The sequence below is a fragment of the Toxotes jaculatrix genome, chromosome 15, assembly GCF_017976425.1.
Source record: "Toxotes jaculatrix isolate fToxJac2 chromosome 15, fToxJac2.pri, whole genome shotgun sequence".
Lineage (NCBI taxonomy): Eukaryota > Metazoa > Chordata > Actinopteri > Toxotidae > Toxotes > Toxotes jaculatrix.
In genome coordinates, this window is record NC_054408.1 from 343945 (window position 1) to 369116 (window position 25172).

The window sequence follows — 25172 nt, forward strand, 5'->3', positions numbered from 1 at the left end:
TCAGATCAGGTCAGGACATCGGTCCAACAGGTGTCCGCTGGTCCCTTTAACCATGTCTTCTTCTTCTTGTTCTTCAGCTCGGTCCATCGGGCTGATGCGTCCTCTGAAGGACGTGACGGTGACCGCCGGAGAGACGGCGACCTTTGAGTGTGAGCTGTCGTACGAAGGCATCGCAGTGGAGTGGTTGCTGGGAGGACAGAAGATGGAGGCCAGTGAGCGGGTGAGTCGCATCATGCGATCCTGTCGATGGGACTGAACTCACGTCACGTCACCGACAGATAGGAAATGAATCTGTCGGTGACGTGACGTGAGTTCTGCGAGAAAACCGAGTGGAGAAAGTGGAGATGGATCATTTCATGGATTCAGTTAGAACTGTTTCCACTCTTACTGACTGAGAGCTCACACGCTGTAAAACACATCAGCACAGAGATGTCATTTTAGTGAAAAAAAAATTGTTAATTACTTTAAAATAATTTCATAATCATGTGTCACCTGTTTTCTTTTTTAGTTACATCTAAAGGTTAGGGAAGATCCTTAGTGGTGGGTGAAGTTTTAATGTGTGTTTTCACTGTGTGGAGCCCTGAGACACTGCTGCAGCTAAAAATAAGCAGAGATAGCAGAGCAGCTCCTGTTATCTGTACCACACAGACCGCCCACCATCCCCCACAGAGCCACAGGGGGCATCGGACTGCAAAACGCCCCAAAAACGTTTTTTAAATAAAAATGTGAAAAATCTTCCTGCTGATTCCAGAGCGTTCTGTTCATTTCACAGATTTCTGTTTAATAAATCCAAAACAAATGATAAAAAAAAAATAACTGAAAATCCACATTTACTCCACTTGTGTTTGTCATTTTCTGTTTTCTGTTTCTGTGTGAACAGCAGAACAGCAGCAGGTGATAAAGGTGTTTCTGTCCCTGCAGGTAAAGACTCGTGTGGCAGGTCGGGTTCATGCTCTGACTGTCAGAGATGTGAAGCTGTCGGAGGCCGGCGAGGTCAAACTGACAGCTAAAGACTTCCAGACTCAGGCGCAGCTCATTGTCAGAGGTGAGATGTTCAGGCGTACGAGGGCAGTGAACGCATCACCGGCTCAGACACCCGGAACAGCAGCTTTTGGTTGTTTGCCCCATGTTTAGTCTTTGTTTTCTTTTGTGTGTGTGTTCAGAGCCGCCGGTGGAGTTCACAAAGCCTCTGGAGGACCAGACGGTCGAGGAGGAAGCCACCACCACACTGGAGTGTGAAGTTTCCAGAGAGAACGCAGAGGTACGATGGTTCAGAGAAGGCCAGGAGATAAGAAAGACCAAGAAGTACGACACGATTGCTGACGGCCGCAAGAGAGCGCTGGTCATCCACAGCTGCGCTCCGGACGACGCCAAGATGTACACATGTGATGCCAAAGAGTTCAAGACTTCCTGTTTCCTGGAGGTTACACGTGAGGACCAAACTTTTCTGTTATTTAACCTTTTTATGTTGGACTTTAAATAAAAATGTCAACTGTATCTAGCCCTAAAACCAAAGCTGTGAGTTTATAAAGTCACAGTCATTAAGATATTTCTGTTAATTAAAAAAAAATAGTACATAATAGTACAAACCACCACCACCGAGAAAAGATATGACTTATTCTCTGGATGCCTGGATGAATGTTGGACTGAACGGTTGACTGCGTCGTCTTTTTGTCCACAGCTCCTCATGTGGAGTTTACAAAGCCTCTGCAGGACGTGGAGGTCAGAGAAAAGGAATCTGCCAAGTTTGAATGTGAAGTGTCCCGCGAGTCCGCCAAGGTGAGACCAGATCAGAGACCAGACCAGAGATCAGTCAGAGCAGATCTTTAAGTTCTGGTTTAACAGCTGGACAGAATTCAATGAAATGATCGACCTGACTGTTCCTGAAAAATAAAATCTAATTTCTCTCACACCAGGTTCGCTGGTTCAAGGACGGCAGCGAGATCAGGAAAGGAAAGAAGTACGAGATCATCGCTAAGGGAGTCCAGAGGATCCTCATCGTCCACAAGTCGGTGTTCGACGATGAGGCTGAGTACGAATGTGATGCCAGAACCTCCAAGACCTCCGGCATGCTCACTGTCATCGGTGAGCAGCGTTCTCATTATTTGATTTCTTTTGAACAGCATTTCCAACATTTCACAATAATTTATTGGAAAATTATACAAAGAAATCCTCTGGGTGCAAGCAGGCGGCAGAGCATGCATGACAGTCAAAACTCAGGGCACGTCTTCTTAGCGTACGTTAACTGCTTTTCCTGTGTTTCTTCACAGAGGAGGCAGCCAGGTTCACCAAGAACCTGTCCAACGTGGAGGGGACGGAGACAGACAGTGTGAAGATGATCTGTGAGGTGTCGAAGGCCGGCGCTGAGGTCATCTGGTACCGAGGAGATGAAGAGCTGCCAGAGGGCGGCCGCTACGAGCAGATCATGGACGGGCGCAAGAGGATCCTGATCATCCAGGATCTGAGGATGGAGGATGCCGGAGAGTACAACTGCAGGCTGAGTCCCACTGTCAAGACGTCTGCCACCCTCAAACTCAACGGTAAGAAAACAGAAGAAATATGAAATGGTTACATCCTGATAGTTAAAGCTCTGTGAAGCTGAGAGGAAATGTTTTTAGCCGATTTATTGGCTGAAATCTTTTCTTACAAAGCTAATTAACCACTTTAATGCTTTTTCCTCCCCTTTCCTTTCCGTCCTCTTCTTCTTCTTCTTCTTCTTCCCAGAATTGGCGGCAGAGTTCATTGCCCGTCCTCAGAACCAGGAGGTGGTGGAGGGTGAGAAAGCAGAGTTCGCCTGCTCTGTCTCCAAAGAAACCTACGAGGTGAAATGGTTCAGAGGTGACAAGGAAGTCGACGCCGGGGACAAGTACACCATCATCAGCGAAGGAAAGAGAAGGGCTCTTATTGTGAAAAACTGTGAACTGAAGGACGAGGGAGGCTACGTTGCTCACATTGGCAGCGTTAAAGCCTCAGCTGATCTGTTTGTGATTGGTAAGACTCTTATTTTCTTCTTCTGTGTCTTTTTTTGGTCATTCCAGGGAAAGGTTTGGTTTGAGTAAATCTGTATCTTATTCCAGAAAAACTGAGGATCATCACGCCGATTAAAGACACCGAGGTGAAGGAGGGAAGCGAAATTGTGTTCAACTGCGAGACGAACACGGAGGGAGCGAAGGCCAAGTGGCTGAGGAATGAGGAGACCATATTTGAGAGCAGCAAGTACATGATGGCTCAGAGGGACAACGTCTTCTCCCTGAGGATCAGAGATGCCCAGAAGGCTGATGAGGCCAGCTACACCATCAGCCTGACCAATCATAGAGGAGAGCAGGCCAAGTGCACCGCCAGCGCTAAAGTCGCAGGTAAATGATGCGTTTTTACCACACGCAGATTTGATCTTAGAGATGTATGCTAACATTAGGATGTCCAGCTTGTTAGCTTACTGCCTACAGTATTAACTTAGTGCTACATGAGTTTGTGGAGTTGCAGGTTACTTTAGTTAAAGCCTCATTCAGTGTTAGCAACTCTAATGTTAGCTCAGGCCTACGTTACCTAAGATAGGGTTACATTTGTTTTGTATGGAATATTAACTGTGTTCACCGTGTGACTCCACAGAGGAGAAGCTGAAGTTCCTGGAGCCCATCGAGGACATAGAGACCCAGGAGAAGAAAACCATCAGCTTCATTTGTAAAGTGAACCGGCCCGAGGTGACGGTGAGGTGGCTGAAGGCTGGCCAGGAGGTGACGTTCAGCAAACGTATCGTCTACAGAGCTGACAACCTAAAACACACCTTGACCATCAAGGACTGCATCATGGACGATGAGGGGGAGTACACCGCCGTGGTTGGAGACGACAAGTGTGCAGCAGAGCTGATCATCAGCGAGGCGCCGACGGACTTCACCGCACAGCTCAAAGACCAGACCATCACCGAGTTTGAGGACGCTGAGTTCACTTGCAAGCTGAGCAAGGAGAAGGCTGTCGTCAAGTGGTACAGGAACGGACGAGAGATCAGAGAAGGACCCAGGTACCACGGTCCGGTTTCACCAAAAATTGGTTTTAGATGTTTTCTAATTTACACAGGACAGCAGTTACCACTAGGATCACCTCAGTCACATTCCTGAGAATTTGGGGCATCTGAAGTTGTGTCTTTTAGGAGTCCAAGCAACATCACTTACTTCTGAAGTCCTGTTGTTTTTATTCTCATTATTAGGGTTCCAAGTCTGAGGGGCCTGTGAAAACAATGTGAGGGTCTAATCCTGCAAAAGGAAACTCAGACTGGGTGTTTTGAGTCAAGTCTTTTAATGTCATGCAGCATGGAGACAAGACATACAGTTCACAGTGTGTTCTGCAGTGTTGTCTGAAGAGTGCTGTCCAGCACGATCCTTTATACCTGTAGTCAGTATGCCATAAATACCTTTCCCAGCATGAGAGACAATAAAGGATGTCTTATGGTCACACCAAATGTAAACAGTCAGGACAACCAAATGGGGTTCACTCCCAGGCCATCTAAGATATTTCCAGATCAGCAGTTTTAGATAAACAGTTCATTCTAGGAAAGATCTGTTAGCACACCTACTGTAAGCACTCAGGACAATTAACTGGGGTTCACTCCCAGGTTAGCTAAGGTCTTTCCAGATCAACAGTTACAGATGTCATTTCACTTTAGGGGATGTCTGTTTTAAATGACCACAAGGTATAATCCTTATTTCCTTACAACAACTCTGGGGAGAGTTTTACAACCTGAAAGAATGTGGGCAGACTTGTACAAAGGATGGGTTTTAGGTACAGCTTAGTACTAAATGAACAATCCTAGACTTCACTTTCACTAAGGACAGATACATTGAAAAAATGTTTCCACAGGCCTGTAATTAGATTTTGCAGAATTATGAAATATGCAAAATCTACTTTTTTGAACTTGTGACATGATCACAAGTCGTTAAAATGATTTTGATCATTCACAAATTGTACAAATTATAAAGGAACAAACTCCTGCAGGTTGCAGTAGTTTCCCATGCTCCATTTCCACACCAGTCCACCACTAGGTGGAAGCAGATGGGAAGGCCAACTAAATAGAGATTCACATTATGATGAGCAGGGCAAGGGCAAGCAAGTACCTGCTCTGATTTTCTTCATAGTTCTATGATGGCAACTTTCATTTTACCTTTGTATTGTGTTTTTTTCCAGATATCACATGGAAATGGAAGGAAAGACATGCAGACTGATCATCAAGGTGTGCAGACCTGATGATGAATGTGAATACGCCTGTGGTGTAGATGAGAGAAGGACCAGAGCAAGACTCTTTGTTGAAGGTAACCTCTTCACGTCCCTTTGTCTTTTTTCAAAAGCAACACAGGTGAATTGACTCTTGTCTGATGTATGATGGTGATTCTCTATCCTGCAGAGACCCCAGTAGAGATTGTCAGACCTCCCCAGGACATGTTTGAACCTCCGGGCTCAGACATTGTGTTCGAGGTGGAGCTCAACAAGGACAGAGTGGAAGTGAAGTGGATGAGGAACAATATGATCATCGTCCAGGGGGACAAATACCAGATGATTAGTGAGGGTAAAGTCCACAGACTGCAGGTCTGTGAGATCAGACCCCGAGACCAGGGAGAGTACAGGATTGTGGCCAAAGACAAGGATGCCCGAGCCAAGCTGGAACTGGCAGGTGAGTCACACAAATCTACCTTGTGATGGATTTATGCAGCCAGAGTCCAGTTTTCTGAGGGAAAGCTGAAGAGACAAAAGAACCAACAAGATTTGAGAGATATTAGGTTCACAAAAATGTATCTGGTTACAAAATACTTCCTACATACACAATTTCCTGGTAAATTGTTTTATCTCCTCTGCAGCTGTTCCCAAGATCAAAACCACCGACCAGAATCTGGTGACAGATGCGGGTAAACCCTTCGTCATGAGTGTGCCCTATGATGCTTACCCCCGTGCTGATGCCGAGTGGTTCTTTGAGGGTACTAGTCTGCCCATCCAGAACATCGACACCTCTACCGACAAGACCGAGTACCGCCTTAAGAGCCCCACCAAGGAGGACCAGGGCCGGTACAAAGTGGTCATCAAGAACAAGCATGGCGAAGGAGAAGCATTCATCACCCTAGATGTGATTGGTGAGTCTGGGGATTAAATCATTGATGGATGTTTGGATGACTAAATGGCTATGTCTGTTCCCAGACCTCTCCTACCTAGAATCTGTGTTCGAGTGGTGTCTGTGGATGTCAAGAGAGTTTTTTTTTATTCCAATGCTCTTGTTTTCAGATGTCCCGGGACCTGTCAAGAACCTGAGAGTGGTCGACACCGCTGACGGTGAGGTCAGTTTGGCCTGGGAGGAGCCTGAGAGCGATGGTGGAAGCAAGATCATTGCTTATGTTGTGGAAAGACGTGACGTGAAACGTAAGACGTGGACTCTAGCAACAGATCGCGCCGATACTCCAGAATACTGTGTCAGCAGCCTCCAGAAGGACTCCATGTACCTGTTTAGAGTCTGTGCCCGAAACAGAGTCGGCAGTGGACCTCTTGTTGCCACAGAAGATGCTGTCCAGGCCAAGAACAAGTTTGGTAAGCAAAGCCCAAAGGTCCCCAGTTTTATTCACATACCATTTCCAGATTTTAATCGATACCAAATCCTTAAAATGGTTCGTTTCAACCATCAGATGTTCCTGATGCTCCAGAAAACGTTGCAGTAGCCAATGTGAACAGGTTTGGCGCCACTGTCACCTGGGAGCCTCCCCAGTTTGACGGCGGCTCCGAGATCACCGCCTACGTGATTGAGCTCCGTGACAGGACCTCGGTGAAGTGGGAGGCAGCCATGGTCTGTGGTGCAAACGACCGTTCGGCCACGTTGAATGACGTGGTGGAGAACAAGGAGTACATCTTCAGAGTCCGAGCAGAGAACAAGGCAGGCATTGGCAGGCCCAGCACCGCCACAAACCCTGTCAAGATCATGGATCCCATTGGTGAGTGAAAGCCAGCACTTCAAGTGTTATTCTTCCGATGCCTTTAAAAAGGATCAAAGAATGTAATTTCATTGGACCTTTTGTGTTGCGGGTGCAGAGAGGCCAAGCCCACCGCTGAACCTGAACTTCAGCGACCAAATCAAGTCAGCGGTCACATTGACTTGGGAGACGCCCACCAGCAATGGTGGCAGCATGATCACCGGCTACATCATCGAGAAATGTGACGAAGGCACTGACAAGTGGCTCCGCTGCAATGCCAGGCTGTGCCCAGACCTCTCCTACCGGGTATGGAGTTCATCAAAGAACTGAACCTTCTCCTGGCATTTTTATTCTCTTCGTGGCGTACTAACATTTCCCACAGTGGCGTGGGAAATGTATAGTGCTGCCTGTCTTTCCTGAGCTCTCTGTCCATGTCTCTCTCCTGCATCTTGCTGCACTGGACATCTTCACCTTCACCTTCAGGGCTGTGGAAGTATTAAGATTATTCCTTTAAACTGTCCTTGCTCAGAGAATTCTGCGCCTTGATTAACAGACAGGAAAAGATATTAATATTATAACTCAAATGAATTAAAAGCCTTGGGTGTATGGTACATGCATGTACAATAATAATGTGTATAATAATTTGTGCAATATCATAACTGATCTCAGGACAGTAGAAGCTGAATCAAGACAAGACAGTCACACCTGTCTGTTTCTAACTACAGTGAGTCCCCCATCAAAGATCCCAGGATTATCCACAATGTGCAATTGTCCAATACAGCGCTGATCAGTCCTATTTAACAAGCCCCAGCTTTGTCAAAAGGACATGGCCACGCCCACAAAAATGACAGAAATGAAAGACTGCTGGTAGTCAACCGAGCTTCCAGAGATAATAGCCTACCATGGCCACAAGAGGGCAGTAAATTACAAGATGAAGGCAGACAGATAGATCAGATGTTTATGGGACAGAGTGCTGGTCTGAGATGAGGACAGATATCGCTTCCACTTTGCTATCATTCAAATTGCTGCCTTGCTTGTTCTGACGGCACACCCCTGATTTCTCAACATGATTCCGTCCCCTGATGAATTTTATCTTCTATGTATTTAATCATTCACTTTTTCACCTTTCGTCTGACAACTCTGAGTCTTAGCCGCTCAGTAGGATCTGACTGTTGACGTTACTGTTTTCTTGTTCCCTGTAGGTGTCTGGTTTGAAACCTGGACAGAAGTACCTCTACAGAGTTTGTGCTGAGAACGCTGCTGGCATCTCCGATCCAGCCGAGCAGCTTGGACCACTGCTCGCTGACGACCCTCATGGTACGAGACCACAGATAAAGATGGCATTCCCTTCATTCCTATAAAAGTTGCTGACTTGGTGCATATTCCAAAAACTGCCCTCCATTCTTACTTCCTTTGTCAGGATTAAATATTATGTTTGGTTCCTCTGAGGCACCAAAACAGCCTACTAGATGGCAGTATAAATTTTTAACCAGCCTCTTTTTGAACAAAGTTCTCTCTAAACGACACTAAATCTGAAATATTTTTCTTTCTCTGCAGTCGGTCCGACCTTTGACCTCAGTGCCTTTAGGAACGGCCTGGAAGTGATTGTCCCTCAGCCTCTCACCATCAGAGTCCCGATCACCGGATACCCGACCCCTGTTGCCAAGTGGACCTTTGGTGAGAAGGAGCTCACTACCGAGGATGAGCGTGTCTCTATGGTGACGAAGCCCACATACACGGAGCTGACGGTCACACCGAGCGTACGTCCAGACAAAGGCACCTACACCCTGCATCTGGAGAATGACGTTTCTTCTGTCTCTGGAGAGATTGAAGTCAATGTCATCGGTAATAACAGTTTTTCTGCGTCTTAGAATATACGTTTCATAATCATATGTAGTGAAAGCAAATGTGGAAAGTGATTTACTTTTGGTACAAAGATGTTTGACATCCAGAAACTAATTTGATAAATCTGAAGACTGGCAACCTTCTCACAGTGTAAACTGATTTCTTTCTTGGGACCTTTATTTTCCTAGCATGCCCCAGTGCTCCCAAGGACTTCAAAGTGGCTGAGGTGACACGACACCACGTCCACCTGATGTGGGAGGCTCCGGAGCACGATGGAGGAAGTCCAGTCACCCACTACCAGATTGAGAAGAGAGAAGTGTCTCGTAAGACCTGGGCCAAGGTACATCAGAACCTCAGGCTACGACTTAAACCTTTTTCTAACAGAACACACAGTGATCTCTAGCAGTGGCATGATTACATAGAAACTCAAAGGGTTATTGAAAACAAAGTTCTTCACTGTGAAGTTTCTTAAACACTGTGATGTTTTTTTTCCAGGTGGCTACTGGCGTTCTGGACCTGGAGCACACCGTAACGGATGTAATTGAAGGAAAGGAGTATCTGTTCAGTGTAACTGCCTGCAACAAGTGTGGGCCTGGAGAGCCGGCCTACATCGATGAGCCCGTTAATGTCTCCTCTCCTGCCAGTGAGTATTTGAAGTGAGGCGGAGGCAACTTCATCAGAGCTAGAAAAAAGAAAATGTGTCTTTGAGAACAATTGGTTATGGAGATTAGAAGTTTTTACTGCAAATATCCAGAGTCGTATGTTCACTATGTTTTTTGTCTACAGCTGTACCCGATCCTCCCGAGAACCTGAAGTGGCGTGATAAGAGTGCCAAGACAATCTTCCTGTCCTGGGAGCCTCCAAAGTATGATGGTGGTGCACCAATCAAAGGCTACGTGGTGGACAAGTGTCAGCGTGGTACGGACAAGTGGGAACCATGCGGTGACCCCATCCCCGAACTGAAGTAAGTCTCAGCAGTTTGTCAGTGAAAATGGAGATTATGAAAGTGAATTGTAGTAATTTCTACAAAGACTGAGTGTGTCCTTGCGTTATAGATTTCTTGGGCCCATTTGTTATTTGTGTCGTCTCGTATATTGTGAGATAGCAGTTTGTATGTGTTTGTGCTCACAGGTTCCAGGTGACCGGCCTGATCGAGGGTCAGTGGTACGCATACAGAGTCAGGGCTTTCAACAAGCTGGGAGCCAGCCGACCCTGCAGGGCCACCGATGAGATCCAGGCTGTGGACGCTAAAGGTGGCTGTCTGTGTTCATCCAGACTTGATCCTGTTGGAGCTTGACTGGAAATTGACTGGAGCAACGTTATTCTTTAGTTAGACATTTTAATGAGTGAACATTTTCATTAACATTTTGCATTCAGCTTTTTCCAACTTAGTCACTGAACCTTTTTTTATGAAAAGTACGTACTAATAAATAAGCATTGGGTATCAGAGTACTCAAACTTGGAGTAGTAGAAATGGGATTGGGTGTAAGAGTAATAGTACCCAGGACGTTAGTGGGATCTGAACTGGGAATAATGGAATCAGGAATATAAGGTACTGGGTTATTGGAAGTAGGAATAATTGAATTTAAAGTACTCTCATAATTAACTCTTATAATTCCAACAGAGCCTCCAGAGATTCAGCTGGACGTGAAGTTGCTGGCTGGTCTGACAACCAGGGCCGGTACCAAGATTGAGCTGCCCGCTGATGTCAAAGGAAAGCCCGATCCCCGGGTGAAATGGACCAAGGCGGACCTGGTCCTACGGGCCGACAACCGCATCACCATTGACACCCAGCCAGGACACTCCAAGCTGTCCATCGCCAGCACCACCAGAGGAGACACTGCCACCTACATCATTGAGGCGGTGAACACCTGTGGACGCGCCACTGCCACCATCGATGTCAACATCCTTGGTACAGTGGCAAATTTATTATCTGACCTATGATAACTAACCTGTAGCCAAAGCATTACCTAGATGTTATCGTTAGTCATGTATCAATGCTGTTAGCAAATTCAGTGTATCCAGCTCATCTTAGCTTGTGCCACTTCACAAATGCCTCAAAGTGGTCTACTCCTGAAAATGAGACATTACCAATCTGGATAGAAATCCTGAGTTATTTTCATGGTTTGTCTCCTCCTCTTCAGATAAACCCGGCCCTCCAGCCGCCTTTGACATCTCTGAGATCACCAACGAGTCATGTGTCATGGCCTGGAACCCTCCCAGGGATGACGGAGGCTCACCCATCACCAACTACATTGTGGAGAGTCGCCAGACAGACAAAGAGGAATGGGTGAAGCTGTCGGCCACAGTGAAACACACCACCTTCAAAGCCTGCAAGCTCATAGCTATGAAGGAGTACATCTTCAGGGTCAGCGCTGAGAACCAGTATGGTATTGGCGAACCTGCAGAGCATGTGCCAATCATTGCAAAGTATTCTTTTGGTAAGTTGTTTTACACTGTTATCCAACCAGCTATCAAACATTGCCCTTTGTGAAGATGAATATTCACAGATGAATATTCATAGCCAATGAAAAATCACATGATTTTCCATCTGGTTCAGATCCTCCTGGTCCTCCAACCAGAGTCACTCCCTCTGACATCGCCAAGGACGCCGTGACTCTGACCTGGTTTGAGCCAGATGAGGATGGCGGCAGTCCCATCACTGGATACTGGATTGAGAAGTTTGATCCAGAGAGCGACAAGTGGATCAGATGCAACAAACTGCCTATCAAGGACACAACTTTCAGGTAAATTATCACACGTGTCAAATTACAGACGGAATGATGAAAAATCATCAGCCAAAAAGGTGAAGGATCTTTGTTTGCGAAGAAATGAAGAAATGGTGTTTCTGTGTGGCTGCAGGGTGAAGGGACTCCCCACCAAGAAGAAGTACCGCTTCCGTGTTCTGGCTGAGAATCTGGCTGGACCTGGAAAACCAAGCGCAGAGACTGATCCCGTGCTCATCAAGGATCCCATCGGTATGCGACATAGTTTACATACATAAGTTTTCTTCTATTAAGATTACGATTTAACTAACATGCTGTATATCATATCATATCACATCAGGAGTAAGAATGACAGGACTGGGAATAAGAGTAATTGGATGATTATAGTAACACCAAACTCTTCTTCAGATCCTCCATGGGCTCCTGGTAAACCTGTCATCAGGGACATCGCCAAGACCTCGGCTCTGCTGGCGTGGACCCGGCCGGAGCATGACGGCGGGGCTAAGATTGAAGGCTACATCATTGAGTTCCAGAAGACCGGAAGTGAGGAGTGGATCCGGATTGCAGAGGACATTCCTCAGACCGAGCACCAGCTGCAGGGTCTGATGGAAAAGCAGGAGTACTCGTTCAGGGTCAAGGCCGTCAACAAGGCCGGCGAGAGCGAACCCAGTGAGCCCAGCGACCCTGTGGTCTGCAAGGAAAGACTTTGTAAGTTCACCTAAACTGTGGTCAGGGGTGTTTCTGAAAAAATTAGAGATTGTGAAAACTGAAAAAAAATCAGCTATTAGTTTTTTATAATTTCAATAACCATATCTCTGCCTTTAAGGTTCTGATCCAGGATAGTTCATATTCATTAAGACAAAGAACCAATACTCCTTGTTCTCCATTCAACAGACCCACCATCAGCTCCTCAGTGGTTGGAGGTGGCCAACATCACCAAGATCAATGCTGACCTGAAGTGGCAGGCTCCCAGCAGTGATGGAGGCTCACCCATCACCAACTATGTGGTAGAGAAACGGGACGTGAGGCGGAAGGCCTGGCAGGCTGTCGACACCACCGTCAAGGAGCTCAAGTACAGTGTGACGCCCCTCAACGAAGGATCGCTGTACGTGTTCCGTGTTGCTGCTGAGAACGCCATTGGGATGAGCGAATTCTGCGAATTGGAGGATGCTGTGCTCGCCAAGGACACTTTCAGTAAGATCTCAACACTTATGTGACATCAAGATTTAGTCGGAGTTGTTCTTGAAAACCTGAGCGACTGGTTTAGCTTGAATAGGACTGTTTCCATCTATCCATAAATAGTTCACAGCTGACATAATGTCAGTTACTCAGCAAACTTTTGTGACTTCTAATGTGGATATTCCAGCTCCCACTACGAGGATCCCTAATCATTTTAGTGACCCAGTGACTCTATCTTTACCACCACCATCCGGACAAACAAAAGTTTTCCTCTGACAAACATTTCGCAAAATATCACATAAACTACTGTCAGGGTCTCCAAAAAATGTCCCGATCCCGTTTCTGCAGTTACCCCATGACCTTTCCTTTAGTTCCATACTCTGGAAAATTGATTTACAACATCAACAGGACAGTATTTTATCTCAATTTTTCACCCCTGAGTAAGGCTGCAAAGAAAAGAAGCTAAAGACAACCTGCCTAGTCTGCATATCAATGTTTGTCCTGTTTTTTTCAGCAACTCCTGGACCTCCTTATGCCCTGACAGTGGTGGAGGTCACCAAGAGGCACGTGGAACTGAAATGGGAAGCTCCCAAGAGCAATGGAGGAAGACCTATTACCAAGTAAGACCAAGAACTGCTTTAAAACCATTGTATAGACTGACATGAGACCCAGGCAGCTGAAGCAACAGCTTTCTTACCATCCAGACTTAGGTCCATGAGTAACAGAGAGGAAGGGGACAAAAGCTATGACCCATTCCTGTAGCGAGACAACTCCTGTTAAAAAAAAATCTACAAAAATCTCTGGTTTGCCATCATACATAAAAACTATTGAATGAGAGAATCACCCTTTCTTTCCCAGGTATGTGATTGAGAAGAAAGAGAAGCTTGGAACTCGTTGGCTGAAGTGCTGCAAGACTCCAGACAAACAGACTCAGTTCAAGGTCACAGATGTGGACGAAGGGTCTGAGGTTCAGTTCCAGGTCAGAGCTGAGAACGAGGCCGGAGTTGGAGATCCGAGCGAACCCACCGAGATCCTCACGATTGAGGATCCAACCAGTAAGAGACTATCAAACATTTGTTGTGTGTTTAAGACCTTTATGTACCAGAGATCTCCCTGACTAAATTCTAGGACAACATAGGTTTCTTTTGATAAATTCATTAATTAAGTTGTTAATCTTAATATCCATCAACAGTCAGAAAGAATACATGTATTCACAGATGTCCTCCTCTCTCTCCAGGCGCTCCATCTCCTCCTCTTGAAGTGACCATCCCCGATGCCAGCAGGGAGCACATCAACGTCACCTGGAAGCCCCCAGCCAAGGACGGTGGCTGCCCGATCACCGGCTACCACGTTGAGGTGGCAGAGGCCCGCCCAGAGCTGAAGTGGCTTAGGGTCAACAACAGACCCATCAAGGAGCTCAAGTTCAGGATTGATGATGGAATCAAACCAGAGAAGAAGTATGTTATTAGAGTTCGTGCCATCAACTCTGTTGGCGTGAGCGATGCCTCTGAGATCTCAGACAAGGTCTTCACCAAGGATCCTGACTGTAAGCATCTGCATGTCTCTATTTATTGAGATTGAAGTCCAGTCAAAACACTGATAATTAACTCTAAATAATAATAATCCTGTCCGCTGGTCCCAAGGTGCTCCAACTATGGATTTGGAGGCACAGGACGTTGTTGTGGTTGAGGGCGAGAAGCTGCACCTGAATATCCCCTACAGAGCAATCCCAACTCCTAAGATGGTGTGGCAGAAGGATACCGTGGAGTGTAAGGCTGACGACCGGCTGTCCATGACAGTGGAGATGAACAGCGCTCACCTGGAGCTACTCAAGTGCACACATGCTGATGCCGGCGCCTATGCCATCACCCTGGAGAACAGTCTGGGAGCTGCCACTGGGACTGTCAATGTCAAAGTCATCGGTAGGATGTCCTCCATATAAAAGTGCCTGGGAAATATAACACCACGCTTTGAACACATTATATTATTTGAACACTTCGCATTATGAACTTGTGAAGACCAGTAGTGACGTCCTTTTGTACACCAGTTCAAATGTTCTACCCAGAGTTTACCACAAACACTTTTCAACCACATTTTTGCATTTGGTTTCAGATTAATTCTTGGAATACAGGACTTCACAACCTCCCTGCATCCCTGTAAAGCACTATTTCTGTATTTTACTAGAAACAGACAAGCATCAGTCTTCCTCTGACACATTTTTGGTTCCTTCCTGAACCCTGCAGGACTCCCCGGTCAGTGTAAAGGTATCACCTCCAGCGATGTCACCAAAAACTCCTGCAAGATCAGCTGGGAAGCCCCAGAGAACGATGGCGGTACCCCTATCGTGAGCTACACATTGGAGCGCCGCGAGGCCTCCAAGAAGACCTACATGCCTGTCATGTCGGGAGAGAACGTCCTGACTTGCACCGTCAAAGACCTCTTTGTCAACTGTGAGTATTACTTCAGAGTGAAGGCCGTCAACAAGGTCGGAGCTGGAGAATATCTGGAGCTACAGAACCCAGTCATCACAGAGGAAATCAAACGTAAGTGTTAGCATTATGATATTAGCATTTAGCTCAAGTACAGCTTCACACAGTTACTACACTCCAGTCTTATTCTGCACAATTGGGCAAATACTTTGAAGTCCATGAGCTGAGAAACTTTAAAATGGACCTGACAGAACAGTAAATTATCCATCACTTGGAGACAGCTGACATTTACTGTCTGTGGCTAATATCAATTCCACAGAGAAACCAGACCCCCCCATCCAGGTGGAGGCTCACGACCCTACATCCAAGTCCATCACAGTCACATGGAAGGCTCCGGACTATGACGGCGGCTGCCCCATCCAGGGCTACATTGTGGAGAAGATTGAGAAGGACGGCGACCGCTATGAGAGGGTCACCCCGAGCCTGGTTCCTGGTTTCTCCTACGTAGTGACAGGCCTGAAGGAGGACATGGAGTATCAGTTCAGGGTTCGAGCTGAGAACGCTGCAGGTGTCAGCGAGCCGTCACGTAGTACGCAGCTTGTTAAGGCGGCAGACCCTGTTGGTATGAAAATCCAAAATTACCTTTAAATTATTTATCTCAAGGAGCTTTAAACCATAAATAAGGACAAGCTAAATTTCAAAACTCTCTCTCTGTTTTCAGAGAAACCAAAGGTCACGCTCCACGCCCGTGTGCAGTCTGGTTTGTGCATTAAGAAGGGTGAGGAGATTCGCATCGATGCCTACATCTCTGGGTCTCCGTATCCCAAAGTCACCTGGCTGAAGAATGACGAGGACGTCACCAAAGAGCCAACCAAAAAGATTATCCCTGTGGTCAAGAGGAAGACCAAGAGCAAGGTCTGTGTCCTCACAGAGACACCTGAGAGCCTTAATGCATGTCTACATATATTTAAGATATTTTTTTTTTTATAATTTTTACTTTGGTCCCTTCAGGTTCCAGAACCAGAGGAGGAGTTTGTGACTCCATTGCGTGAGCGTCTGGGTCTGGATCAAACCAAGAAGGGCCAGTCAGCGCTGATGATCCGTGACGCAGTCAGAGTCGACCATGGAAACTTCACCATCAAGGTGGAAAACACGCACGGTGTTGCCACCGCGTCCTGCTTCGTCAATGTCCTTGGTAAGACGCTAGTTTTATTATCTATCGTGAGTTTCTATCCTGAAACCTGAACCTCATGCTTGGGGTCCTCAGTTAGTTTTGTTTAGTGGTCATCAGTTATACTTTGAATCAAATTAACAGCAGCAGTTTTTATGAATTAAGGTATAATATTTTCACAAAATGCAAATCAGTAACTTATGACGACATTTCTTTGAGATTATAATTATGTTGTGTAATTTAGTTTTGTTAAAATTGCAAAGCAGCAATTTTGTTCAAATTTTTTACTTTTTTCTTTACAATATTTGTTGTGTCACAATTAAAGTCAACTGAATTGAAATGAAAGAAAAACAAAAATGATAATAATATAAAATGTTGGCTCTTGTCCAACAGACAAACCCAGCGCTCCAATCAACTTCACCTTTGACGAGATAAGGAACACCTCTGTCATCTGTAACTGGGAGCCTCCTGAGGATGATGGCGGCAGCGAGATCCTGAACTACATCCTGGAGAAAAAGGACAACAAGAACGATGAGATCGGCTGGATCACCGTCACCTCCACCCTGAAGGGCACCAGCTGCCCCGTCACCAAGCTCATCGAAGGGAAGGAGTACATCTTCAGAGTCACGGCCGAGAACAAGTACGGCTGTGGGCCAGCTTGCATCTCTGAGCCCCTGGTTGCCAAGAACCAGTTCAGTGAGTAAAAAGCATTAAAATGATAAAAAATGCACACGTCAGCTCTCAACCACCTCCACCTGATGGTGGAACGCCACATCCCTTCTCCCATTCCATTAATGTTTAAAAGGTGCTGAGTCACTCACCTTCTTCCCTCTCTGCTTAGATCCTCCTGATGCTCCCAACACTCCCAGAGTCCACGAGGTGACGGCGAGCACTGCCCACATCTCCTGGCACGAGCCAAAGGACAACGGAAGCCCTATTCTGGGCTACTGGATCGAGAGGAAGGAGGTGAACAGCAAACACTGGACCCGAGTGAACCGAGCCCTCCTCAACTCCCTGGATGTGAAGATCACCGGCTTGATGGAGGGACTCACCTACATCTTCAGAGTGTGTGCTGAGAACTTGGCCGGGCCCGGGCCCTTCAGCGAGCCCACCGACCGCATCGTCACCATGGACGCCATTTGTAAGTTTTTATCAAAATGCAGCAGCAGAGCGTTCAGAAAAAAGGCGGCAAGCGTCATCCAGCTGACACCGACGCCAAAAACCAAAATCCAAAATCCAAAAACCCTGGAATTCAGATGTAAAACTAAATTATTTACTTCCCGAAGGTTAATGAAATTTAGATCATAGATGACAAAGAAGTATGAAACTGCATAGTGTTCTGAAATATTAAATTCATTCAATTCTCTGCCCCCCCCCTCAGTGCCTCCTGGCCCCCCGACTCCATGGATCGTAGACACCGGGAATGACTCCGTCATCGTGGCCTGGAAGCCCCCGCTGTACAACGGTGGAGGAGACATCCTGGGATACCACGTTGAGAAGGTACAGAAAGTTCATACAGTAACCTCACTGCATTCTTGGACTTGGACTGGGAAAGTCCATTTTCAACCGATACATCTTGCTGCTTTAGATTTTTTTCTTTATCTTAAGTGTTTGACTTCAACCTGCGATATTTAGCTCTTGTTTTCTGGTCACAGGTTTTGGCCGGAGAGAAGGAGTGGACTCGGAGCACAGAGTTCAGGTGTAAAGAGCTGACGTACACCGTGACAGGCCTGACGGAGGGAGCAGATTATTATATCCGTGTCATTGCTGTCAACGACGCTGGTCCTGGAGCTCCTGGAATTACCGAACCTGTCACTGTCAAAGAGCCTCAAGGTAAGAACAGTTTTATTACCAGACCAGGTACAAGGTATGGTTAGCAAGATAGTGCGTTACCTCTGCATATTTTATGTTTTATTTATTTTTTATTTTTTTGATTCCCAGCTGACTTCAAGACTAAAGTATTTCATTTATTAAATTTCAATGCAAAGTTCTCACTCTAATGGTTCTCATCTGTGCCCTTCAGAACCTCCTGCAGTGGACTTTGACGCATCTGTGAAGAACGGCGTTCTCATCAGAGCGGGTGAGTCTCTGAGGCTTCCTGCTGTGGTGACCGGACGACCCCAGCCGGAGGTCAAGTGGGCCAAAGATGAGGCCGAAATCGACAAAGAGAGGATGATCGTGGAGACGGAAGGCAAGAACAGTACGCTGTTCATCAAGAAGGCTGTGAGGGCGGATCACGGAAAGTACCAGATCTCTGGCACCAACAGCAGTGGGACCAAGACCGCTGAGACCAGAGTGGACGTTATGGGTCAGTGTGACATGAATAGACCCTAGCATCTTTTTTACCGGTGAAAATAGCGTAAATTCGGTTTATACAACCTTTTACGTAGTTGGGGACTGTTTCTAAAACCAACTGACTGTTTCTGCAGATGTACCTGGACCGGTGGTCGACTTGAAGACGGTCATGGTGACCAAGAAGAACATCACTCTAACCTGGTCCGACCCCTTGGACAATGGTGGCAGTGACATAGTTGGCTATGAGGTGCTGAGGAAGGATGCCAAGATGAAACTCTTCCGCCAGCCCATCGAGACAGCATCTTGTAAGTGTGATGTCCAGGGCCTTCTGGCCGGTGAGGAATACGACTTTAGGGTCATTGCACGGAACAAGTATGGTGATGGCGCTCCGGCTGACCTGGGACCCATCTTGGCTGAGGATCCTAAAGGTAAACCCACTGAAATATGACTATTGCTGATATTAGCTGACATTTTATGAACTGTTCTGAAACAGAAGGTCTGTTGACCTCATGAAAGAATTGCCCAGTGTTGACCAAACTGCCCGATATTGTTACAGGTACTCCATCTGCCCCTGAAAAGCTGCACTACACTGACAGGAGTAAGAGCACCATCACTCTGGCCTGGCAGCCACCGCGCACCGATGGCGGCAGCCCAATCAGAGGGTACTATGTGGAGAAGATGAGGTCTGATGGCACTGAGTTTGAAGTGGCCAACCGCAAGATCTTCACTGAGTGCTGCGGGACCATTGAGAACCTCTCAGAGAACCAGGAATACCAGTTCCGTGTCAAGGCCGTGAACGAGGTCGGGGACGGAGATGCATCCAAGCCAATAACCGCCAAGATCCAGGACGATGAAAGTACAAAACTTGCTCTTAAAGTCTCATTGTTAAAGTGATACATGTCTGATCAGTTTAAAATTTTAGAGACATAAGAAACAACAAATGAGAATTTTGCCCAAAAGCAAAAAAATAACAAAAGGTTGTTGTCCACAGTTGCTCCTGTTATTACAATCCTGAAGTTCTTCAAGAGCAACGCCATCATCGTGAGGAAAGGTTCAGCCATCGACATCCCAGCGGAGGTGAAGGGGCTTCCTCTGCCAACGATCCAGTGGATGAAGGACGACCAGGTGATCGAGAAGCCTGATGAGGAGAAGATGACAATGGAGACTGAGGAGGTGAGAATTAATTCACCAGGTCGTGGCTTTTGGACTTCTGCTTAGTCTGTGTGTCCAACAATTTGTTCCATTTTATATGGCTTTTTTATATGGGTTTTGGTCACTAATAGCTTCACCGATAGTGAAATCACTATATCATGTTTCTGTTTAACTGCAGACAGGTTTGTTTGAGGAGCAGACAACTTAAGCTTTTTAATCTACAGGTTAACCGGACAACTCTGAACACAAAGATCGCCATCCCAGAAACCATCAGGCAGGACACGGGCAGCTACAAGCTGGTGGCCGAAAACTGCTATGGCAAAGCTCAGCATGTCATTAGAGTCGAGATCCTCGGTAAGTACATCTCCAAAAAAATGTGATGTTTAACAGAGCTGCATTTTTGTTAGATTAAAAGTAAATATGAAATGTTTGAAACCTTGAAACCTTAACCCAAACCTGCCTTTCCAGACCGTCCTCTTCCTCCAAGGAACATCGTGGTCTCAGACATCAAGGCAGACTCGTGCTACCTGACCTGGGACGCCCCAGAGGACAACGGAGGAAGTGAAATCACCAACTACATCGTGGAGCGCAGAGACGCCAGCAAAAAGAAGTCTGACTTTGACGTTCTCACCATTAACCTCATTGACAGGAGATACGGGGTGAGTCAAGGCTCCAGGGACTGAAGACTAAAGTGGGATGCACTGCTTTGATTGATTAATGCTGATAAAAAAAGAAAAACAAAACTTAATTGTCATGCAAAGGGAGATGTTTGTCCTGACTCCTGAGCTCAGCAACAGGGTTAACTCACATTCAAAACCTAGATTGCTTAATTTGAACACTGTGTTATGTGAAAGAGAGTACACTGAACAAACTTTAACAAAAACTTCTTCTGCTCCGTCAGGTCTACAAACTGGACTTGAACGGCACCTACCAGTTCAGGATCAAAGCTGAGAACAAGTACGGCGTTAGTGATGGCTGTGACTCAGAGAAAGTCCAGCTTAGGGATCCATTCGGCCTCCCTGGACCACCACGTAACCCCAAGATCATTGCCGCCACAGCAACCACCATGACTCTGACCTGGGAACCTCCTCTGGACAACGGTGGCTCCACCATCCAGGGATACTGGCTGGAGAAGAGGGAGCGCGGTGCTGTGTACTGGGGTCGTGTCAACCGAGCTCCGGTCACCAAACCAGCGGTGAAGGGTCTGCAGTACACTGTGCTCAGACTCATTGAAGGTACGGAGTACCAGTTCAGGATCGCAGCCTGCAACGCTGCAGGAGTTGGACCACCCAGTGAGGCCACTGAGTGCCGCTTCGCCGTGGATCCATGCAGTGAGTGTCAATCCTTTAACAGCCTAAAAACTTCTATGCTAAGCACAATGGTAAGGGTGAAAGCTAGTTATTTTATAATATAGATACTAACCTTTGACCCCTCTGTGCTCCCCCCATAGATCTTCCAAGCCCACCTGGAAGCCCCGAGGTTAAAGACAAGACCAAGAGCAGTATCACTCTCACCTGGAGTCCACCTGACAAAGATGGTGGTAGCCCCATCAAGGGTTACATCATTGAGGTCCACGAGGAGGGCTCTCCTGATTGGAGGAGGGTGAACCCCGCTGACAAGCTGCACCCATCCACTGAAATCACCGTCCCCGACCTGAAGGAGGGCAAAAAGTGCAAGTTCAGGATCTATGCCGTGAATGCCGCGGGCAACTCAGAGCCCGCCAAGACAGCCGACACCCTGGTTCAGGACATCCTGAGTAAGAGTCTCACAAATAAATAATAATGCTGGATAACAGGATCAGTATTAGCGCCCCGTTATTTAATCTTCACATAAATAATATTTATATTTCCAGTTAAACTTTGCCATGACAGTTTCTGTACTGACGATATCATCTTTATCTGAATATGAATAAACATATCAGAGCATGCTGGTTTAAAAAAAAAAATTTGTTTGTTCTCCAGTTGAGCCGACTCTGACTCTGGACGTGAGCGCCCACGATCTGATGAACTGCAGAGCAGGAACAACCATCAAGATTCCCGCCACCATCACCGGACGACCTGTCCCTAAGGTCACCTGGACCTTCGATGGGACCGCTGAGACTGAGAAGAAGAATGAACTTCACACTCTGCCTGTCGACTCAGAGGTCAGACTTTGACATGTGACAGATGTTAAACAGATCAAAATTCGTAGTCTATGTGTCACCTGTGATGAGAACTCCAACTACGTCACGTTTTGGCTTTGTCAGCACATCTCAGGCATTTTTACAACCCATGAAGGGGTAAGATTAATTTGGCTGTTCTACAATCTCAGACAGAAATGTAAGGAGTCAGAGGAAAAGTCTGAATGCTAACTTCAAAAGATGAGATATTTCATATTATTTAAATATATAAAATTGTGACTTCTGATGTCTAATATCATGCTGCTGTTTTTTCTCAGATCCACTCCACCGACACGACCTCTGTGGTTGTGATCCCAGTCAGCAAACTGAACCACAGTGGCCGATACATCATCAACGCTGAGAGTCCCGCAGGCCACAAAGTAGTCAAAGTCAGAGTCAACGTGCTCGGTACGTAAAGGTTTTATTTTTCACGTGCTTCATGTGTCCGGTGATGTGCAGGGTGGAGTGGACTCACGAGGCTGTGAACTGAAGAATAATGATTACAATAAGAGTAACAGGTCAAAGGTCAAAGGCTCCTTGCAGATAATCACTTTAACACACTGGTGAAATCTGCTGAGTCTTCTAGTCTTTCATTTCCTGTTGTGTGGATGTGCAGACCTGCCTGGACCTCCGAGAGACCTGAAGGTGAGTGACGTGACGAGGGGAACCTGCAGGCTCACCTGGAAAGCCCCAGAGTGTGACGGAGGCGACAGGGTGAAGAGCTACTTCATTGAGAAGAAGACAGTGGAGGGCAAAGCCTGGACCAAGGTACAAGCCCACACCTACAGGATAACACACACTGAACTGAATGGATATTGGCAAAATATCACACAGTCACTGCTCACGTGTAAATCGGACCCTGATCTCATTATTCCAGGTAAACCCAGCCTGTTCTGCTCAGTCCCTGGTGGTTCCAGACCTCATAGACGGTCAGGAGTACCTGTTCCGCATCCGTGCTGAGAATCGCTTTGGGTTCAGCCCGTACATCGAGACCATCCAGAGAACCAAAGCCAGGGATCCCATCCGTATGTTTGGTTTCTGTTCATTATCACGTCAGACCATTACATTTTATCAATCAATCAAAAATCTGCCTGGTGACAGAATACCTGCTTATTTAAAACACTTTTGTGATATTAGAACTATCTATTAAAAACACTGACCTTGCTTCTTCTCGTACTTGATCTTTCATATGTCTGCTGTGTCTTCAGATCCTCCCGATCCTCCAACGAGGTTGAAGATCCAGAGCGTGAGGAAGGGCACTGTGACTCTGACCTGGAAGGCTCCGAAGAACGACGGTGGTTCACCCGTCACCCACTACAGTGTGGACCTGCTCTGTTGGGATGCCAGTGGCACCCAGAAGGAGTCCTGGAGGAGGTAACACTTCAACTGAGAGGTCTACAGCCCGGGACTAAATTATGTTCTGCTGCATTTTGGATCAGGTCTAATCACCTCTGGGTCCGTTTCAAATTGGGATCCAGTCCAAATGTTTGCAGTGAAAGTGCAAATCTTCCTGACATATTTAGTTTTGGTTATTTCAGTGCAAAAATCTGAGAGAGAAAACTAAATTATGTATGAGGCCTTTGTATTTAGTTTTCTTCTCCCGAACTGAGTAAGATCTGGTTTCTATGAGCAAAGAGACCCTGAGTTTCTGTTTTGTCAGTGGGTTTGGTGTCACCTGCAGTTTGTGCTGTTTCCTGCAGGTGTAACAGGAGAGACGTGGACACCACAAGTTTCAAAGTGGAGGATCTGACGGAGGGAGACGAGTATGAGTTCAGAGTGGTGGCTTACAATGAGGTTGGAGCTAGCCGACCTTCATCCACTGCTGGACCCATCCTCATCCAGGACCAGACCTGTAAGACCGAGACCGAACATTTTTAAGAAAGACACTAAATGCAGGGTTTTTGGACTAAAAGTCAGGATATTTCCAGCCATGCTGCACAGATTTATGGAAGTGCAATGTCCCTTTAATATAAATATACTTTGAAATATTTGCTTTTCATTTCACTCAGCTAGAACCTCTAAGACCTTAAAGACCACAAAATATTTGTGGCAATATATTAAGGCAATAATCTTGAGGTTTTAGCAAACTTAGGACTTTCTATAGTTTTCCAATGAAAGAGCTCAATGTGATTGATCACTATATTTTCTTTCTTTAATTCATTTTAGACAGAATGACAGACGAACTTTAAGCCTTCAAAAAAGGAAGAAGTACATTTGAAAAATGTTGTTGTTCATCTTGCAGGTGCTCCATCCATTGAGCTTAAGGAGTTCATGGAGGCCGAGCAGGGCAGCGACATCAGCATTGTGGCCAAGATCCGTGGCTGTCCATTCCCGACGCTCACCTGGTACAAAGCCCCGCCCCACAAGTCTGACGACAAGGTGGAGGTTCAGTACGACGAGCACATCAACAAGACCGTGTCAGACGACAGCTGCACGCTGCTCATCCAGCAGGGCAAACGTCCCGACACTGGCCTGTACACGCTGGTGGCCTCCAACAGCCTCGGCAAGGCCTCCAAGGAGATGAGACTCAACGTGCTTGGTACGAAGACTGAGCTGGATTATACTTTGATTTATCTGTGTAGAAAGTTTTACAGTGAACATCTGAGAATTTCGTGATGCTACTGAATGTAGCTGTTTAATTAGCAAAAGACTGACAGTATGATGATTTAGAAAATTGAATAATCAGAATAAAAGAAACAGGCAAAGAAGAAAAAGCCCCCTGCCGACCTAAGATGACCTGTCATAAAAAATAAATCGTTGTAATGGCAGCAGCGAGGGATTTCTGTCAGTTTCCCATCGTGTTGCTTTTGTTGTGTGGTTGCAGGCCGGCCCGGTCCTCCCTCTGCTCCCATTAAGTTTGAGGAGGTCGGAGCCGAGAGGATCACGCTCTCCTGGCTGCCGCCGAGGGACGACGGTGGCTCCAAAGTCACAAACTACGTCATCTGGAGGCGGGTGGCTAACAGGAAGACCTGGGTGCCTGTCACCAACGAGCCCAAAGACCGAATCTGGACTGTGGAGAACCTGATGGAGGGACACGAGTACGTTTTCCGCATCATGGCCCAGAACAAGTATGGAGTTGGAGAACCACTGGACAGCGAGCCCGAGGTCGCCCGAAACCGCTACAGTGAGTTGAGCTGCTATCACAGAGTCTATACACTGACATTTCACTTTACTGACAGCATATCGATTACAGGACCGTTTCACTGACAGTGTTTCTAAACCACATCTGTGATGATGGTGGTAATTATGATTTCACATGATGGTCACCGGATACCT

General features: G+C 46.5%; 1 protein-coding gene across 8 annotated transcripts in view; it reads left to right on the forward strand.

The window, feature by feature from the left end:
• The window catches only part of ttn.1 (titin, tandem duplicate 1), a 159046-nt gene that overhangs the window by 68882 nt on the left and 64992 nt on the right, over window positions 1–25172 (forward strand). For all 8 annotated transcript variants that reach the window (XM_041056637.1, XM_041056638.1, XM_041056639.1 and 5 more), the window contains 55 exons: window positions 78–220; window positions 922–1045; window positions 1164–1430; window positions 1682–1779; window positions 1917–2085; window positions 2271–2540; window positions 2725–2991; window positions 3078–3356; window positions 3610–4018; window positions 5179–5303; window positions 5396–5662; window positions 5847–6116; window positions 6265–6564; window positions 6660–6962; window positions 7060–7247; window positions 8144–8258; window positions 8499–8786; window positions 8975–9126; window positions 9282–9429; window positions 9573–9750; window positions 9918–10039; window positions 10411–10698; window positions 10931–11227; window positions 11347–11533; window positions 11649–11764; window positions 11921–12220; window positions 12407–12706; window positions 13206–13311; window positions 13550–13746; window positions 13929–14237; window positions 14335–14613; window positions 14935–15234; window positions 15440–15742; window positions 15842–16035; window positions 16132–16315; window positions 16685–16987; window positions 17133–17432; window positions 17673–17791; window positions 17947–18124; window positions 18315–18599; window positions 18721–19014; window positions 19143–19442; window positions 19578–19759; window positions 19963–20092; window positions 20207–20397; window positions 20640–21069; window positions 21189–21494; window positions 21700–21881; window positions 22175–22304; window positions 22513–22664; window positions 22774–22921; window positions 23105–23270; window positions 23597–23748; window positions 24139–24435; window positions 24721–25020. In XM_041056637.1, coding sequence (XP_040912571.1) covers window positions 78–220; window positions 922–1045; window positions 1164–1430; window positions 1682–1779; window positions 1917–2085; window positions 2271–2540; window positions 2725–2991; window positions 3078–3356; window positions 3610–4018; window positions 5179–5303; window positions 5396–5662; window positions 5847–6116; window positions 6265–6564; window positions 6660–6962; window positions 7060–7247; window positions 8144–8258; window positions 8499–8786; window positions 8975–9126; window positions 9282–9429; window positions 9573–9750; window positions 9918–10039; window positions 10411–10698; window positions 10931–11227; window positions 11347–11533; window positions 11649–11764; window positions 11921–12220; window positions 12407–12706; window positions 13206–13311; window positions 13550–13746; window positions 13929–14237; window positions 14335–14613; window positions 14935–15234; window positions 15440–15742; window positions 15842–16035; window positions 16132–16315; window positions 16685–16987; window positions 17133–17432; window positions 17673–17791; window positions 17947–18124; window positions 18315–18599; window positions 18721–19014; window positions 19143–19442; window positions 19578–19759; window positions 19963–20092; window positions 20207–20397; window positions 20640–21069; window positions 21189–21494; window positions 21700–21881; window positions 22175–22304; window positions 22513–22664; window positions 22774–22921; window positions 23105–23270; window positions 23597–23748; window positions 24139–24435; window positions 24721–25020 — 12387 coding nt within the window. The remainder of the gene's footprint in view (window positions 1–77; window positions 221–921; window positions 1046–1163; window positions 1431–1681; window positions 1780–1916; window positions 2086–2270; window positions 2541–2724; window positions 2992–3077; window positions 3357–3609; window positions 4019–5178; window positions 5304–5395; window positions 5663–5846; window positions 6117–6264; window positions 6565–6659; window positions 6963–7059; window positions 7248–8143; window positions 8259–8498; window positions 8787–8974; window positions 9127–9281; window positions 9430–9572; window positions 9751–9917; window positions 10040–10410; window positions 10699–10930; window positions 11228–11346; window positions 11534–11648; window positions 11765–11920; window positions 12221–12406; window positions 12707–13205; window positions 13312–13549; window positions 13747–13928; window positions 14238–14334; window positions 14614–14934; window positions 15235–15439; window positions 15743–15841; window positions 16036–16131; window positions 16316–16684; window positions 16988–17132; window positions 17433–17672; window positions 17792–17946; window positions 18125–18314; window positions 18600–18720; window positions 19015–19142; window positions 19443–19577; window positions 19760–19962; window positions 20093–20206; window positions 20398–20639; window positions 21070–21188; window positions 21495–21699; window positions 21882–22174; window positions 22305–22512; window positions 22665–22773; window positions 22922–23104; window positions 23271–23596; window positions 23749–24138; window positions 24436–24720; window positions 25021–25172) is intronic.